At 36.5% G+C, this 17,447-nt stretch overlaps 1 protein-coding gene across 1 annotated transcript in view; it reads left to right on the top strand.

Annotated features, from left to right (window-relative positions):
* The window catches only part of VPS50 (VPS50 subunit of EARP/GARPII complex), a 75,637-nt gene that overhangs the window by 55,232 nt on the left and 2,958 nt on the right, over nucleotides 1-17,447 (top strand). Inside the window, exons 21-27 of the mRNA XM_084510804.1 lie at nucleotides 1,398-1,519; nucleotides 5,002-5,082; nucleotides 11,142-11,290; nucleotides 12,422-12,518; nucleotides 12,674-12,832; nucleotides 15,184-15,305; nucleotides 16,950-17,139. Coding sequence (XP_084366930.1) covers nucleotides 1,398-1,519; nucleotides 5,002-5,082; nucleotides 11,142-11,290; nucleotides 12,422-12,518; nucleotides 12,674-12,832; nucleotides 15,184-15,305; nucleotides 16,950-17,139 — 920 coding nt within the window. The remainder of the gene's footprint in view (nucleotides 1-1,397; nucleotides 1,520-5,001; nucleotides 5,083-11,141; nucleotides 11,291-12,421; nucleotides 12,519-12,673; nucleotides 12,833-15,183; nucleotides 15,306-16,949; nucleotides 17,140-17,447) is intronic.

A 17,447-nucleotide genomic window follows, 5' to 3' on the forward strand; every position in this document is an offset into this window, starting at 1 on the left:
TCCAACACGGAAAAACAAATGTAGCTAAGTGGAACTTTTTAGGTCTGCTTTTCAGCTTGTTCATAATACCGTAGGTCAAAGCATTGATAATTAAGCGCAGAATTAACAAGTGGGGTAACCTGCCAAATATTAAATATTGCAACCCTTGTCAGATCTCCAAAAATAACAAAATATATTCTTGTGTGTGTTAGCAAACTGGGACGCAGATGTTCAAGCAGGGAGTTTAAGCTAGATAGAAACATGGGAAGTAGCAATATCGGGTTTTTGCTTGATTCTTACCATACTGCTGTGTCATGTATTTATCAAATGAATGTCATCTTTAATGAGCACAAGTAATTGCTTAAACGATTCAAGTTACTCCCTCTGATACTAACAGCTGATTTTGTTTCTCTGTATAAAACCATATTTTCTATATTGATTAGTAAGTTACTTTGCTGGGCACAGTGTTAACTTTGATTAAACAGTGTTGCAGACTACAGGAAAAAGAAATGATTCTGGCACCTTCATACAGTTTTTTTCCAACCTGTCACGTCAAAACATGTCTGGAATATGAAATTTTGTTAAATGATGTGCTATATCCTACATGCTGGGTGAACTGCATTTACTTTTTGGTTCAAAAGTTGTTGTGTGTTACTATAATAACCCAAAGCTGACTATACTCTATGCTTTTAAAATGTTAATAAGGCAAGTAGTATGTCATTTCTGAGCTAGCTAACTGGAAGTCCAGGGTCTCTGCAAAATCAGGGGTTTTCATTAAGTACACTTATGACCCTTTGAAAAGAGACATGCCTGTGCTAGAAAACAAAATACCTATAGGCCCTGTGAATTAAACCTTTAGCAAAAAATCCCTTCTTGAGTCCAAATCCTGTGATCTGTTTGATTCACCTAACGTATAGATGAAGGTCCTGAGATTATTTTTTTTTCCAGTTATTATTTTCAGAAGTTAATGTTTGAAAATTATCCATATGCGCATATGTAAACACACACTAATGCGTAAAGTCTCCAGTGGCTCTGTATATCACTTACAGATTACTTAAAGTGATTATTATTTTTGGCTAAATGAAGCTGAAACTTGTGAAGGAACCAGAAGGTTGTCTTTTATTTTATTTTATTTTATTTTTTTAATTTGGTACCAGAAGGCCAAGAATTGTTCATGACATTTTGATACGGTTTAACATCCACACTTAGAGAAGTCTTGAGTTGTTTATGGTGTCTTAGCCATAATATGTAGCTTTATTTTTAAACCTGCTAATCTCTAAAATATTGCTAAGTTGCTCTTAATCAATAGTCAAAGCTAAATAATAAACTTTGTAAATTTTCTTTGAGTTTGTCAAGCTCACCACTATCTTTGTAGCACTCATGCTGAGAAAACTGACCTTCTGTATTTAATTTTCAAGGTAAATATATGCAGATGATGAATATTCTCAAACCAATTGCGTTTGATGTGATCCACTTCATGTCTCAGCTCTTCGACTACTATCTGTATGCAGTCTATACGTTTTTTGGCCGAAATGACACGGTGGGTAGAAACATAATTTGTTTCACAGTATCGTTATATACATAGAATGAGAATACAGAGGAGATCTCTTTACTTAAGATGGTACCAAATATATGGTCTTCCAGAGAATTAGTGTTACCAGAATGGATCTGAATGCAGGAGTTAGAAAAGGCTGATTAAATCAGCAACAAGGGGAGTAAGTATAGGGAGCATCATTATTGCTGCGACATGAAGCCGATTGTGTTTTGAATACATTCTGTGGTCTTTTTTTCCAGCAGTATTTTGAATAGACAGTAAAGACAATGCGAAGTACCTGGAAGTAGTGGAAGAAAGTGGACAGCAAAGGAGTAGGCTGCAATAGCACGTGGTGGCTTGGAGCCTAGAAAGGATAAAGCAATTTGATTTTCCTATATGTATTTCTTCAGCTTAGATAATAGCTCAAAGAGGAGAAAGTGTCCGTGAAGGTTAAGTAGCAGCTCAGGTTTAAGAGGTTTGAAATTCAGTTTTTCAGGTATATTATTACTCTGTCAAGCTAATTGCATTAACAAAAACATTTTAGTGGGTTTTTTTTTTTTTTTTTGAGTGATCTTGTAGTTAAAATAAATGCTTGTTGGCAATGTCTTTACGTAACATGGATCAACTTTCAACAGGATGGTCTTAAAGCATTTATGAAAAGCTGCATGTAAAAACAATTTTCTCCTCTCTTGGCCCCTAAATTACTTCACAAGCAATAATGTAATAGGGTTCCAAATTCATCATCATCTTTTGGCAAATTGCATTGGATTTTCAGACGCTCAGCATATGGTTCTAAATGTTTTTGAGCTGTTCTCTTTGGCAGAACAAATATATTTGCAATTTGTTTGTGTTTAGAAGATGGGTGTGTGTTTTTTTGTTTTGTTTTTGTTAAGCTAATTGATTTCCATTGGCTTAATCAGCTGCTGTGGTATTCAGTGCTTATATATATTTGCACCTTCTGTTTGTTTTGTGTTTTTAAAGCCCATACCAAGTTCCTTACTTTCTACTTCTCTCAGAGAACAGCACAGTGCTAGGCAGGTAAACATTATAGCAGATGGGTGGTAAAATTGTGACGTCTTCGTAGTGTGCCTAGTTTTTGTTTTGACAGATGATTTTCTGTGGGAAACATAATGCTTACAAAGGGTCTATGAATGAGATAAACCCTCTTGTAATGCTGCTTAAATGTTCTCACTTCTCATTATGTTATAAACCCTTAAAAAGTAGAGATGGTTGATGGTATGTGATTTGGACCACTGTCAGTGTTCCTGTTCTAATTTTTATTTATAAAACATGCATCGAATGGGTTTCTTGAAAGTATGCTAATATTATAACTTCATTAAGTGGTTGAAATACTGTGCTTATGTTATATATGTGAGTTAGTACAGGAGGAATGATCAATTGTACATGGTTTGTTGCCAGTTCAGTGGAAATCAGGGATTTAAAATACATATGTTGACTTCTATGTCCGGTCATGATGCTAGGTCATTGCTCTTTCCAGGACTCTTTAGAATGATTAGCCTGTGTAGTCAGTATTTGGCTTTCTTCACTGCCAAAAGTTGCACACCATTATAACCAAAATTACCATTTCAAAACTTTTTAAATTCCTGGAGTCCTCATTAAGGCTGTCTTTCCTACTTATCTCAAATTATGGAACAACCTAATTTGAAATTAAAATAAATTACATATATTTAATATATACTCATGAAAGTGTACAATACTGATGAACATGCCACAGCAAAATTTCCTTAGCAAAATAAATTTAAGGTACTAATTTTTTTTTGACAAGACATTATTATAGTGTGTAAATCCAATGGCCATTCTTGTAGAAAACACTTAAACTTTTTTTTGTAAAGATAAAGTGTCACATTGAATTGGTGATGAGTGAAGTTATTCTATAAATTCTCTAATGCTAAGTGTACTAGGTCATTTGTGACATTTGAATATCTACCACTTTGCATATAGAAATAGCAAAAGAGAAGAGTTATACTGATGAGTGACATATTCTGCTTAAAGTCATGAAATTCTGGCCTGGAGGAGGAGATGCTGAACAATAATCTCTTTTTTCCCTATTATTTATTATTTTTTCCTTCTTTTCTTAAACATACGGATGTACAGCTTCAAGCTGTAACAGGTTGCCTGCTGAATCGGGAGCTCTGCAATGTTTTACGGAAACTTAAGATTTTTTTTTTTGCGTTCTTTATTATTATTCCTGTATGTTTCACAGTAACATGAAATTGCCATTTTTAGCAATAAATATATTATTATAAAATAAGTACTTGAAAGTTACTGATAGCTGTTGAAAGTTAGTAATGGAAAGGTAGAGAGAAAGGAATAACGGCAGACTGTGTAGTCTGTATTCTGATGGTGCAGAAACAACTCCCTTAAAATGAAATTTAATGGCTGAAAATTGCAGGTACAATTTAAAAAATAAATATTATATATATATATATATATATATACATATGTATATATATATGTGTATATATATATAATTTTCACTGAATGTATGGGAAAATTAGGACAGATGGACTTAAGTCAGAAAGGTTAAATGTAGTAGGTGGGGACCTAAATTATTCCTTTTTGTATGTAAAAGAGGGAAGAGGACTCAAACATTTCTTTCCCTGATTTAGTGCACTGAAAGGAAGTCTAATACAGTAAACTTCATTGCTCTAAATATTGTTCAGTAGATTGTTTTTTTTGGGGTGTGAATCACATACCAGAACTGTATTCAAATACTTCCAGATTCTTGACTTAGATGTGTGTTGTGTAGTTGTCCCATTTCCACCACCTTTGGTTTGTTAGTTCGTTCTTGTTTCCTTGTAATGGCAAGTAGAAGGTAAGTAGCTACACTAATCACACATCAGATCAGCCCCTCAGCTGGTATAATTCGTTGCATTTACCAGGGAATCAGTGTGTTGATTTATCCCAGCTCAACACCTGCCCCATAATGCTGCTGAGCTGTGAACATGAAGATGGCACATTTGTCAGGTAGATCTTTAAAAACACTAGGTAATAATGACTGTTTTATAAAGATCAATGGTATAGCTCTACATGTGCAAGTTAGATATTCATTCAGTAAGGGATTAGAAGAAATTTACAGTTTGAGAGAGAAGTCAAGGCCATTTGGCTTGTGTGTGGTGTGCATGCAAGTCTCAGCTGGGGCACAGTTGTGTGCCATTTCAGTCTGGTGTCCCAGAGGATGCAATCTAGAGTCCCGTGTTCGCTTAAAGTGTTACAGCAGTAAAGGATGTGTACTGATTGATTTGAATGGTAAGTTGTCATCTTCATGAAATGTACTCAGGTCATCCTTTACATCAATGTAGTGTTGAGTGCAGTGAACTCTGTTGATCATCTTTTCATTTTGTACAGTTATAGCTGCAGTTATGTACTAAAACTTTTGTGTAAATTGTATCCAGTGAACTTTTGTTGTAACCCTGTAAAGCTTAAACTAAGGACTGTTCCTTTCCAAACTTAAATATTTCTTCCAGTTTGAATCAACAGGATTGGGCCTCAGTAGCAGCAGATTACGCACGACACTGAACAGAATCCAAGAGAGCCTCATTGATCTGGTAAGTACCTACCTGGATTTTGTTAATGTTTAGTGAAATAGAGGGTTGTGTCAGAAATTCAGGAATTGTATTTCATCATGGCTTACTGATTTTCTTTTTTCTCTCTTCTCATATTCAATGTCTGTAATGAGAAAGACAGCTTCTTAGTATATCATGATGTAAGTTAAGCCCTTTGTTAAGTCATCTCTGAATATCAGGGAATTTTCTCTGTCATATTTTACAAACTAGGCTCTGTCAGTCACTTTATTTTATTTGCAGAAATTGCAGAGTGAATATGATCCTTGTGTCACACTGGTAGTAGATTACTGTTCCTTCACATCTGTGATTACAAAGGGTAAGCAGGTAGATTTGGTAGATTCAACCGGGGAGCAGTGTTTATGAAGAAATATTGTTAAGAAGTACACAAAATTGGAATTGTATACTTTTTTTTTTGACTTAAATATAAAACACTTGAAACATTATGAAGACATTTCTAAAGAGTATCATAGATATCTTGTACAGTAATTAATCCCATGTATGCTGGAGGAAGAATTTATTTTTCAAGGCAGAAGTGGGAGACAAATGATCTACTACAACTTTCACAGGGATTTGGTATTCAACAAAATCATACTCAGGTGCCTTTTCAATTCTTTGAAGCATTCAGAACAGTTGAATCCTAAACCATTCTTTCCAATAAACATTTTAAAGGGTTTTGGGGCCATTTCTTACAAAGTCAGTAGAGGGAGCATGAGAACTATTAACCCTAGGCCTCTATAATACAGAAAAAAAAAACAACTAGTCATCTTGATATTCATCTCAGAATCAATGTATTCAGAAGAGAAAAGAAAAAATCTAGGAAGATCTTGCAGATTAATCCATTAAAGATTTTGGAAAAGTATAAAGTCCTGGAATTATTTTTTTTAATTTAATCTGTAGTCAGTATTCCTGACAGTGCTTTGCATTGTTTTGATCTTTTTTTCCAGTCCATATAATTTTTAAAAAATTATTTCTAGGAGTAAATTGGGAAAAATAACTGGATTTCTTTTTCTTCCTCAGTCATTTAACAGTGCTGTTACAGATAACGCTAGTGTCACTTGGAATAAATAGCTGTGGTCTAGGTAAGATTTAAAAGGAGGAAGAAATCTTAAGTAGCAACTGCTAACTTCAAGACATTCAATGAAGATTATTAATATCTTATGAACACATGCTGGTTTTATGCTGTCAGTAAGAATTTTTTACTTTTTGATTCATGAGGAAGGAAAAGTTTCCAGGGTATTTTTATTGTTATCATCATTAAGAATTTGTGAAAGTGAAGACTAAACTTTACTGTCATAAAATGGCTATTTCTCATGACTGTGTGGATTGTTCTGTGCTCCTCTCAAAATTCCTGTCTCTTTTCTTAGCTTGTTGTAAATTGCTTTCTGAAAATATTTTGCATGTTTATGTTGTGGGATTCAGTCTCATGGCCTGTTAGGATTTTTTTTTGCATTGATTTCTATTCATAATAACTTTATTAAGGACTATCATTTCTCCTACATTTTGGTTCCCAGTGGCAGTGTTTTTCAATATTTTATTTTTATAAGGATGGTCCCAACAAGTGTTTGTTTTGATTCTGTTACTAATGCTTTGTCAGAACTTCATGTAGATCAGAATAGTTCCTCACATCTCTTAGTGTTTGTGAAGGTTGAGCTCTATTGTCTATGTCAAGACTCTTTATTAATTTTGACTGGATCATTCCTAGCTTGGACTTCATTTATTAAAAGAGATAGCAAGTGAATGAAGGTTTATTTATATTTGTTGACAAGAGAAAGAGGAAAAGTTGGGGAGTTTAGAGGCCATTTCTTTTAAATAAAATAAAATTGTCATGATAGGTTTCAGTATCCTTTTTGGGATTGAATTAATGCCGTCTAGTTTATATCAGATACCTTCATAGGATACTACTTCTATTATTGTGCGGCTGGATTTTAGTCCTGCTTTGTGAAAGAAAAAGCAAAATGGAAGGGAGGTTCCGCTTTTGGCAAGGTAAAGCCAAGCTGCCTTCTCTTTTGTGTCTTTGTAGAATCGTCATAAAATCATAAAATGGTTTAGATTGGAAGGGACCTTAAAGATCACTGACTTCCAACCCCCCTGCACTGGGCAGGGCCACCTCCCACCAGACCAGGTTGCCCAAAGCCCCATCCAGCCTGGCCTTGAACACCTCCAGGGATGGTGCATCCACAGCTTCTCTGGGCAGACTGTGCCAGGGCCTCTCCACCCTCTGAGTGAAGAATTTTCTCCTTCTATCTAATGTAAAACATACCCTCTTTCAATTTAATGCCATTATGCCTTGTCCTGTCACTCTTCTCCCTGACATAGAGTCCCTCCCCAGCTTTCCTGTAGGCCCCTTTAGGTACTGGAAGGCCACCGTAAGGCCTCCCTGGAGCCTTCTTTTCTCCAGGCTGAACAACCCCAGCTCCCTCAGCCTATCTTCATAGGAGAGGTGCTCCAGCTCTGATAATCCTCATGGCCTTCCTCTGGACTCCCTCTAACAGCTCCATGTCCTTCCTGTGCTGGGAACCCCAGAGCTGAACACTGCGCTCCAGGTGGGGTCTCACAAGAGCAGAGCAAAAATCTCCTCCCTCTCCAGCCCTGATACAGTTGGCTTTCTGGGCTGTCAGCATACATTGCAAGCTCATGCTGAGCTGCTCACCAAACACCACCCCCAGCTCCTTCTCCTCAGGGCTGCTCTCAATCCATTTTCAACCCAGCCTGTATTTGTGCTTGGGATTGCCTTGGACCAGAACTTCAATATGAGGAGTATGGAGGTTGATTGGAGGCATTCTCTACAGCTTTTTATGGAGCTGCTCTGTTCGAAGTTTTTTACTTCCCTATTATTACAGCGCAAGAAATGCGTATTCTTTTAATATATCCTGTAGTTACAGTATAGTCACCATACTTGTGAAGGAAGTACTATCCCAGTTTTCATTTGGACCACCGAGAAACAGTGAGACGGGTTTCTGACTCATGACTGAGCAAAAAGACTGCAGCTATTTAAAGTGTTTCTTCTCCTCTTCCCCGTGTCCCTTCTTATGCATCACATACCCCTGCTTCGGCTGGAGGGTCCTGTCCCCTGTAAGTACTCAGCTATAGCTGAATCACTCTTCCTCTGTTTCACAGTGCAATACCTCACAGTGAAACCAGTGTATACTGTATTCTATAAACTGCAGCAAGTCCACCTGTAGTTTAAATTCCTGTTTTAGACTGTGAACAGGAAAAAGATGGAATACAAACACATGTTCAGCTATGCTCCCTTTACCATGGGGCAATGATCTGACACCTCAGCTGGGATCCAGAATGTTCAATGTCCATACATGTATGCTGCTCCTGCACCGATACAACTAACATTACTGTAATCCTATGTTTTTCAGCAATAACAAACAAACAAAACCCCTCCTTCTCCACTCAAAACACTGCATTTCATTTAGAAGTGAATCTGTCCCTGCCCCCTGTATTTATGATACATGAATGTGTTTTTAATCTGGAATGTTTTGTGTAAGGTGGTCACAATGACAGTGATGGAGGGACCAGTGTATGATGCTCCAGTCTAACAATCTTAGAGTTGGTTGCTTAGCTCTTTACAGGATTGAGCAAGCATGTTCTTTGGGTGTTGCTGCTTTAAATATACTAGCAGATTCAAAGCATTGTAAATACACCACTGAGGAGATTTTGGCCAGCTCTGGCTTACGTTGATTTCTGCACTGCTAATATTGACAGTGCTTTAATTATGGTCTGAAACTTCTTATGCCAGATAAATGAAATAGGTTTAGTGAAAAACAAATAAAAAGGGCCTTTTGAGCAGAACTGTCTTTGTTTTGTTATAGTAAATAATGTTTAAGAGTACTGGGATCTCATTGACTGAGTAACAAATTCGGTGTGTCAAAGCAAAACCAAGTAGCTTCAAGGAAATACTTGCTGGCAAACTCAAAAGAATAAAAAAAAAATCAAGTTCTTTAAGTGTTTGCGTTAAAGCGGATTAGGGTGCAGTTTCATCTTCGGAGAGGTAAGAGGAAAAAAATTTGTTTGGGTACATTGTATTGAACTTCGCATGTATATCTCAACTCCATATTCAGCCCTTTCTGTAGCAGGTGTAAGACAGCTTCAGTACAGATACCTGCTACGCAACAGCAGAGATGATCTGGATTCTTCAGAAACAGCAGTCTCTAGGTTGTTTCATTCATACCAGCAGGATGTATTAAAAGGGAAAGAAGAGCAATATATAATGGCAAGTTACTGCTTTCATTAGGCCAAATATATTGAAACAAGTATCTGTTTCTGTGTAGCTTGTCTCCTCACTGTCAGTTCCCCAAGCAGGATGTGTAGAAAGATCTGCACCCATTCTGTCTTTGCGTTTGTCGTTTCTACCAGAAATGTGTTTTTGCAATAGTAATGATGCTTACTGACCATGTTAATTAATACACTGAGACCAGTACAACCTAAGTCAGTACGTGGCATCGATCAGTTCGTGATCTATGATGTGTTTTGGAAGGGAAATTGATGCCATATTTTATCTGTCTCTTAGCAACTTCTTTATCTTCACAAAAATATTTCTTCAGTCATGGTACTGCCATTACCTGTTTGTGAATATCCTCTGTATGCAAGATAGCTGCCTTAACTGGTGCTGTAGCTTCCAAAAGTGAGATACTTGGGGCAGATGAACAGAATACTCATAAGTATTTCGTTGCAAACTAGCAATGACATTGGTTCTCTGCACCTCAAACCATTTTGGTTTTGTTGGACAATATTATTGTCCTAGTTGTCTTATGTTCTTAATGTAATTTTTGACTTGGTTTTCATCCAGTCTGTAGATACATTTTAGTGCTGCTTTTTCTATAGGAATTTTAAGTTCTGATTTTTCTGCTCATTCTGAATCGCTTAATTTCTCACAAACTCCTTATTCAACTTGACATAATTTCTTTTTCCTGCTCCACCTTTAATTGCTGCATTATAACCACAATAGCCCTGTCAGGTTTTTCTGCCAGAATAACCTACACATTGCTTTCCTCCTTTTCACCTGTTCATCTGTTGCATGCAGTGCCTTCTCTCTTGGCTTTTCAAGATCTGTAGCGTGTATTTTTCCTTGGAATACTTGGAATGAGTTAGGTAATGTCTTAGAATCATAGAACCAGGCTGATTTGTCATACCACCTGTTGGCCATAGAATGTTTATCCTGGGGACATGGAAGGCTCTTAGTTAAGAACCCAGTGCTGTATCATGCCAATCTTCATCATCTGATTTGTGTTTTGTATCATTTTTCTTTTGTAGCACTTCCCATATTTTGTAGACTGTGTGTAAGCGCTAAACATAGTATGACTAATAAATGTAAAGCCATAACTGCTTTCTTGTTTTCATGTCCTGATCTGATATTGGCAAATAGGTAAGCATAAGCACTTATACACTTGGTTAGACCACTGTAGTAGCTCTGGAAATTTGTTCCTTCTGTGATTCCTCTTCTATCTGTAACTGATATTTATACTTGTCAAATCTAGAGGTGTTTTTTCTGTTGCTGTGAATATTTCCATGCTCTTTACAACTGAGTTGTCTGCAGGATAAAAGTTGTGCTGGAATGGTAACTTAGTGTTGTTTAAAAAAACATCACATGTATTTTACCTAAGTTAGCCACAGATCACAGGAGTGGTTAAGCCCACACATGAATAATATTCCTTTGATTTGTCACATTGTTTGCTGTCATATTGAAGAAACTATATCCAGGGGTGAGAAGTTAATCCCTCTGTAGGCAGTTGGGCTAAAGCTTGTATGGGCATTAGTTTGTTCAATATTTTTATTTTTTTTTTTTTTTACTTTTCCTGAGACAGATATTGATCTGCATGAAGTGATTTTTCACTTGTTTGAACACCATACTGTTGAAATAGAAAACATGGTTGTCACCTTGGATTCAGGCTTGATTTAAGTTAAATCATAAAATTAGAAACATTCCTTTATCAGATAAGAAGCCATCTGAAACTGCTCAGTTACCGCCATTCTTACTGTTTTCCAGTCAATTGTTGTTTTTTTTTTTTCAGTTGTTTAATTCTTTGTTTTAGGAGGTCTCTGCTGATCCCGCAGGAACTCTCACAGCTGCTGAAGAGAGAAAGGAGAAGGTGCCAAGCCCACATCTCAGTCATCTAGTAGTTCTGACGTCTGGCAACTCGCTGTATGGTTTGGCAGAGAGAGTGGTAGCCACGGAATCCTTGTAGGTTATTTACTGTACACCGTGTTTTGTGGTCACTGGAAGCTAAGGATCGTTTAAGAGATTGTGATTACATGCCAAAACCTTCTTCAGAGGTCAAAAATTCCTACTTCTGAATGTGATTTTAATAACGAGCAATAGAGGTAATTGTTTAATTAAAGGTACCAGGACCCGATCGTTTGGTTTACCACCTGCACGCACAAGCAATAAAATTTTACTGCAGCTGGTCCAGTAATTTGTGATATTACAGAGCCAAATCTTACAGGAAAAAATATAATTTTTAAGAGGCTAATGGGAGTATTTAATATGTATGTGCCATTTAAACCATAGCTATCAGTATTTGAGTACTTAATATGAGACTCAGAACTGTTTAGTTCATATTGGCTTGACTTTGTTTCTGATACTTTTGGCAACAGGTGGAAGTTTACCTGTGAAAAGAAGATTATAAAGAGCGAGGAATGCAAAACTCTTACAAAATGTTCTTTATTTGGTCAGAATAGAAGTAAGAATCAGATTTTATTTTTTTTCCTCTCACAGAAGAGGACACTGTTAAAGATTAGTAATTTGTTTTTAAAATGTTTTTCCAAATGAGGTTGTTTGTATTTTTTTTTAAATGTTCATTTATGCTTAGTTAAAAATGTACTTCTTCATTACATTACTATATATATAAAAATAATAATCCTACCCATGCTGAAGAATTTGATCTCATTTTCTGTCTTTTAAAAGTTCACTAGTAAGTATGTAACTTGGAATGTTATTTTGAAATTCTGAAATGGATTTTTTAATGTAGACTGCCCTGCCATATGAAAATCACGGGACACTTGTCCACTGACTTTACTAGGCTTTGGATCAGACTTTAGCGGTACATCCTGAGTAAAACAGAAATCTGAATTGTTGCTATTCAAGCCTTAGTGTTTTTATTGAAGCATTTTCTTGATCACAATCACATTTTAAAATTGCCAGAACTGAGTATACACATTGACATGTTAGCGTAAAAATGGTACAGTTCTTATCAGGAATACATTTTCCAAGGTTACATATCATTTCCAAATATCTTAACTGTGGTGGAACAGAAGTGTAGAGGCATTCCAAATGTTGCATTTAGTTCATGGTGAATTTCATTTGTTTTCAAAGGGTATTTCTGGCTGAGCAGTTTGAGTTTCTTCAACCTCATCTTGATGCTGTGATGCCAGCTGCCAAGAAGCCTTTTCTTCAGCAGTTCTATTCTCAGGTCAGAACTGTATAATTCACAGGTGATATATTTTTTTTTTAACAGAAAGTTTGGAACTTGTACTGTGTGGTACCCATATTTGTGCACCATAGTTATAAGTTGCTCTTATTAGCCAGAAATTTACTGAATTGAATTTCCTTTTTATTCAATTTCAGACAGTGTCAACTGCCAGTGAACTACGCAAACCGGTTTATTGGATTGTTGCTGCTAAAGCCATTGATTATGAACAGATGCTGCTTCTCATGACTAATGTAAAATGGGATGTGAAGGAAATCATGTCACAACACAATGTATACGTAGATGCTCTTTTAAAGGTGAATACTTTCTGAGAAACAGTGTGCTAGACCTTATTTAAACGTTTAACTGCTGTAATACTTCACTAAAGCTATTAAAGCAGCATGACTAGAGCTATCCAGCATCCTGACAAATACTAAGTTGTTATAAGGGGGTCTGTCCAGAATTTTCATTATTCTTGTTACTAGCAGAATACATTAATGTTTGTTTTCAATGCTGATTTTTTGACTACGTTGTGGATGAAAGTAACCCCAAAAGGTTAATGAGTTTCATGTCTAAGTCCTGAATAGAAGGTAAATGCCTATTAAACGGAAGTAACATTGAGGAAAATAGGAAAATACAGTGGCCTGAGGAAGTGGTGTGTGTTTATTTGTTTTAACAAAGGCTGTTTGCAGTTCTGCATAATTATATCAGTTGTCTTTGAGCAGTATCACAGGTGCCATCAGACAGACCAGTGCTACTAATAATAGTATGCTATCTAATTGAAGTTGGTTTCTTTAGAAGTTAGCTTTTTAAAAGGAAGCTGAATGAGAAGCTATTCAGCCAACTTCTCAATTGCATTCAGTAGAAGTGGTTATACAATTGCCGTATCTTATGGCATATGGAATGAATTCTTGTGACAGTCCTTTGTTAGATTTTTATTTATGCCTAAACTATATTTATAAAGGTCTTTAGAAGGAAGTTGTGGAATTACAGTAAATCTCACAGGGAAACTAGAAAAATTAATCTAAAGATCTGTGAGGTATATATCACAGAGAAAGTTAAGCATCTGTGTTGAATAACAGATTTGATTACACTTTAGTACTTTACAGCTATTCTCTGCTTCAAAAAAAAAAAAAAGAGACTGCAGTGAATTTCTCTGAATCTTTGCGACTACCCCTCTTTATGCAGCTGTGGCTTTTTGAAATCAGTTTGTACTTACAGCATTTGGTCACTGCAGTAGAACTTTTCCCTTCTATGAGTGTGCAACTGCTGATGAATCTGCTTCAGGACAATCAGCTAATGCAATTAAAAACCTTTCTGAATTTCTGGCCTCTATGTTTTATAACTAATAATAATTTCTACAGAGGCTTTTAGATTACTACTTAGCAATTAGTGATTTGCTGTGTGACTCCAGGAGTGTCAGATGTAAACAGAATGGTTAATGTAATAGCCAACTGCTTTTAGCTGTGTGCGTGCATATGCAGAATTCCTTACTTAGTCATATAGTATGTATGGAAGTGGATAAATTGGGAAAAGAGGATTGTTGAAGAATTTCACTGGTCCTGAGTGACAGGCATGTGCATCTTCACAAGAGTCATCTCTATGCCTGTTAAGGCATGGTATTGTGGTATTGTGCTTCCTCTTGCAACATTTCTCAGAAAGTTTACATTAAACACCAGTTACTTGGTCAGATACTAGCTTAAAATGGTTATTGAAATTCCCAACTGAGTGTCTATTTTCTTGTTCTCTTGCTGAATTCTTGATAGGAAAAGGATAAAAGCTAGATTCCAGCTGTGGAATGGAAGCATTTTGTTGAACAAGTATGGCCTTAATAGGCTGCAGTACAAACTGGTTTTGCTCGTTATGCATGCAGTTCAGTGTCAAGGTCTGCTTTATTTTAAAGTTATTTGATTTTTTTTTAAATGATAGAGGCATTAGTTCCTGGCAGCCAGCTTCTATTTCACTTTATGTAAGTCACAAAAATCATTGTAGCAGTAATTAATTTCAGTTATAACTAGTTTGTCACTTATAGTAACAGCTCAAGTTCATTGATGTTTCAGGTGCCTGTTTCTGAACTGTTATCTAGCAACACAGTATCCGGCTAAACTGCTGGATTTGGTTTGTTTTCAGTGGGTGCTCTCGGTTCTTCCTAAAGCACCTGAAAGCTTTATAATGCAGTTTGAGGAATGAAAATGGTTACTATATTTCTGAGCTTCTCTCTGAATGCTGATGGGGCAGGTATTTAGAGGGATAAAGAGCTTATCACTGGATTTTATTCAGGGGCTGTATATTGGCTTTCAGAAAGTTAAAGATGAGTTTAGAGAGTGAGGCAATGAAACAGCATTTGAAGGATTAGACACCTGGCTAATTTTTGGATGTCTCAGTTTTGCTGAGAACTACCTACACCTCTGTAGAACCAGAGTAGTGTTTTTTATTTCTTAAATAAAATTACTGAAGTCATGTTATGAATGATATACTAGAATGTGGTATGCTTTCTACTCTGCACAGGCTTGTCTCTATAGTCTGTGCCTCTTAAGCTTCTTTGCTTCGCTCTTACTTTTTAGTGTTTGTTTTATGTGCATATCTTTTTTCTTTTTTTTTTTCTAAGCATGTATATAGCACGGTCTCTTTCGTGCTGATGGAGTAATGACCTTTCATGTTTCATCAGGAATTTGAAGAATTTAACAGAAGGTTGAATGAAGTATCTAAGAGAGTCCGTATTCCACTGCCAGTCTCAAATATCCTTTGGGAGCACTGCATTCGCTTAGCTAATAGAACTCTTGTGGAAGGGTAAGTAGTTTGTGGAAGTCTTGGTCTTGGGTAAATATGTCTGTAGTGAGAATGCATATATTATGGTTTTAAAGGTCCTAATTTTTGCAATGCACTGGTAAGCTGTTGAGTTTAAGGGGCTGAAGTATGATTGCAGCATCTCTGTGGTGATGCTGTTTGTCTTTGCTGGGAAGAAAGACAGTTGCAGGGAAGAAGGTTGTCAACCCTAGCAGTTACCTTAGGATAGCTGTGGAGCAGGAGCCTTACAGTTTCATCAGAAATGGAGAGGTGTCCTAGATGGCTTGGTAAATGTGGACTCAAACACCTTAGACAGGAACAGCTATGCTATGCTCATTCCTACCTTTCCATGAGTGTCCCAGTCTTTTCAGGGTCTTTATTGTAGCCTGAGTATTGTAGTCTTTTCATCTGCTGCATTTATTTTTGCGGTTTTGTCCACTTGCTACCTGTCTGTGCTGTCATCTGCATTGTTGAATATGTGCTGTCTCACTCTTTCAGCTTTTGTTTACATATATCTTTCTTGGTTATCTTTACCTTCCTACTTTACACTTCCTACTGCCTGTTTCACTTTTTTCCATCCCACTCTTCTGCTGTTTCCTCTAATTTAGGACCCCAACAGCATCCTTGTTCTCCAAGTGTTAGTTGTCTATTGTGAATCACCAGCTTCCACTGCTTATGTCAAGCCATCACATTTATATTCATGTCTATTTCCCTCCCTCTGCTTGCAGTCTCTGAGAGACCAATTTTATCTTCAGGGAGACTAAATCCAGCTCCATCAGACCTCCATGTAGCTTCCCAGTTTCGTCATAAGATGTCCTAAAAAACTATCCTTCCTTTTTGATAATTGTTTCCACTTTAACATCATGCCACAAATCAAAGTAAATGGGACAAAACACCTGTCTTCTCCCCAACTCCTTGCCTTTCAACTGGCTAACATCACTATTTCCTACCAACCAATGGGTTTGTTTCTCATCCATTCAAAAAGACTGTTTCCTTTGCTGCCTATCACCCCACTGGAATCCCTCCTAGTATTTCCCTGTCCTAAACTCATCTACTGTTCCTTCTTCTTTGAGCTCAGACCTATCACTAGTTTTCTGTCAGTTTGTTCTCATCAAACCATTAACTTCTCACAGAGATTAGCCAGTGCTGCTACCCTTTATTCTCTGGTTGTTGTCTGTGATTTTGGATGGCTTTGTACCTGTCCGATGCTTCCACAATTAGTTCAGTTACTCCTGTTGATCATTCTTAAAATTGCCATGGTACCTTTCACATTTCAGTGATCATGATCACTTGACTAGAGCCACTGTCTAGTACACTGATCAATACTGATTTCATTTCCTTTATCCCACTTCTATTCTTAAGCTGCTCGATGTAGGATTTTTAGTGGCTTTAGCATGTGGTTTTTGTTTGTTTTAGTATTACTGCATATTGCGGGCTTCTGTTCTATGTGGGGGACTAAAACATATTATACTAATGCAAATAAAAACTGCATCAAAAATCTGAAGAAGCATTCTTGTGTGCTTTTAACTTAAAACCTTAATTATGTTCCTCCTCAAGGTTTGAAAGGCTAAGTTAAACAGCTCTGAGAAGTAAGATTCATTTCTGTTTCCTTCTAATTGTTACTTTCCACCATGTTCCTCTTTTCAGTTATGCTAATGTAAAGAAATGCAGCAATGAAGGACGTGCCTTGATGCAACTGGACTTTCAACAGTTTTTAATGAAACTAGAAAAGTTAACAGACATTAGGCCCATTCCAGATAAAGAATTTGTGGAGACCTACATTAAAGCATACTACTTAACAGAAAATGACATGGAGCGCTGGATAAAGGAGCACAGGGTAGGAGTTAAATTTGTAATCTTTTACGACTCTAAATAACCAATTCCTCTGTGTGTTAAAAAATGAATATGCTCATATGCATGTGTATATTAATTTGTTATAATAATATTGTATGGGATGCAATATGGACATGTGTGTATATGTATACGTTTATTATCATATGAAGTTAATATGTATTTGCAAGAAGTACGAACAGAGACTTTGCAGGCTGTTCATTAATAATAATTATAATACTTTTGACCAAAAGGAAAATATAAATTTATTTGCTATTACTACCATTTACCATTATTAAGTCCATGTCTTTTCTC

Source organism: Aythya ferina (assembly GCF_964211825.1).
Source record: "Aythya ferina genome assembly, chromosome: 2".
NCBI classification, from domain to species: Eukaryota; Metazoa; Chordata; class Aves; order Anseriformes; family Anatidae; genus Aythya; species Aythya ferina.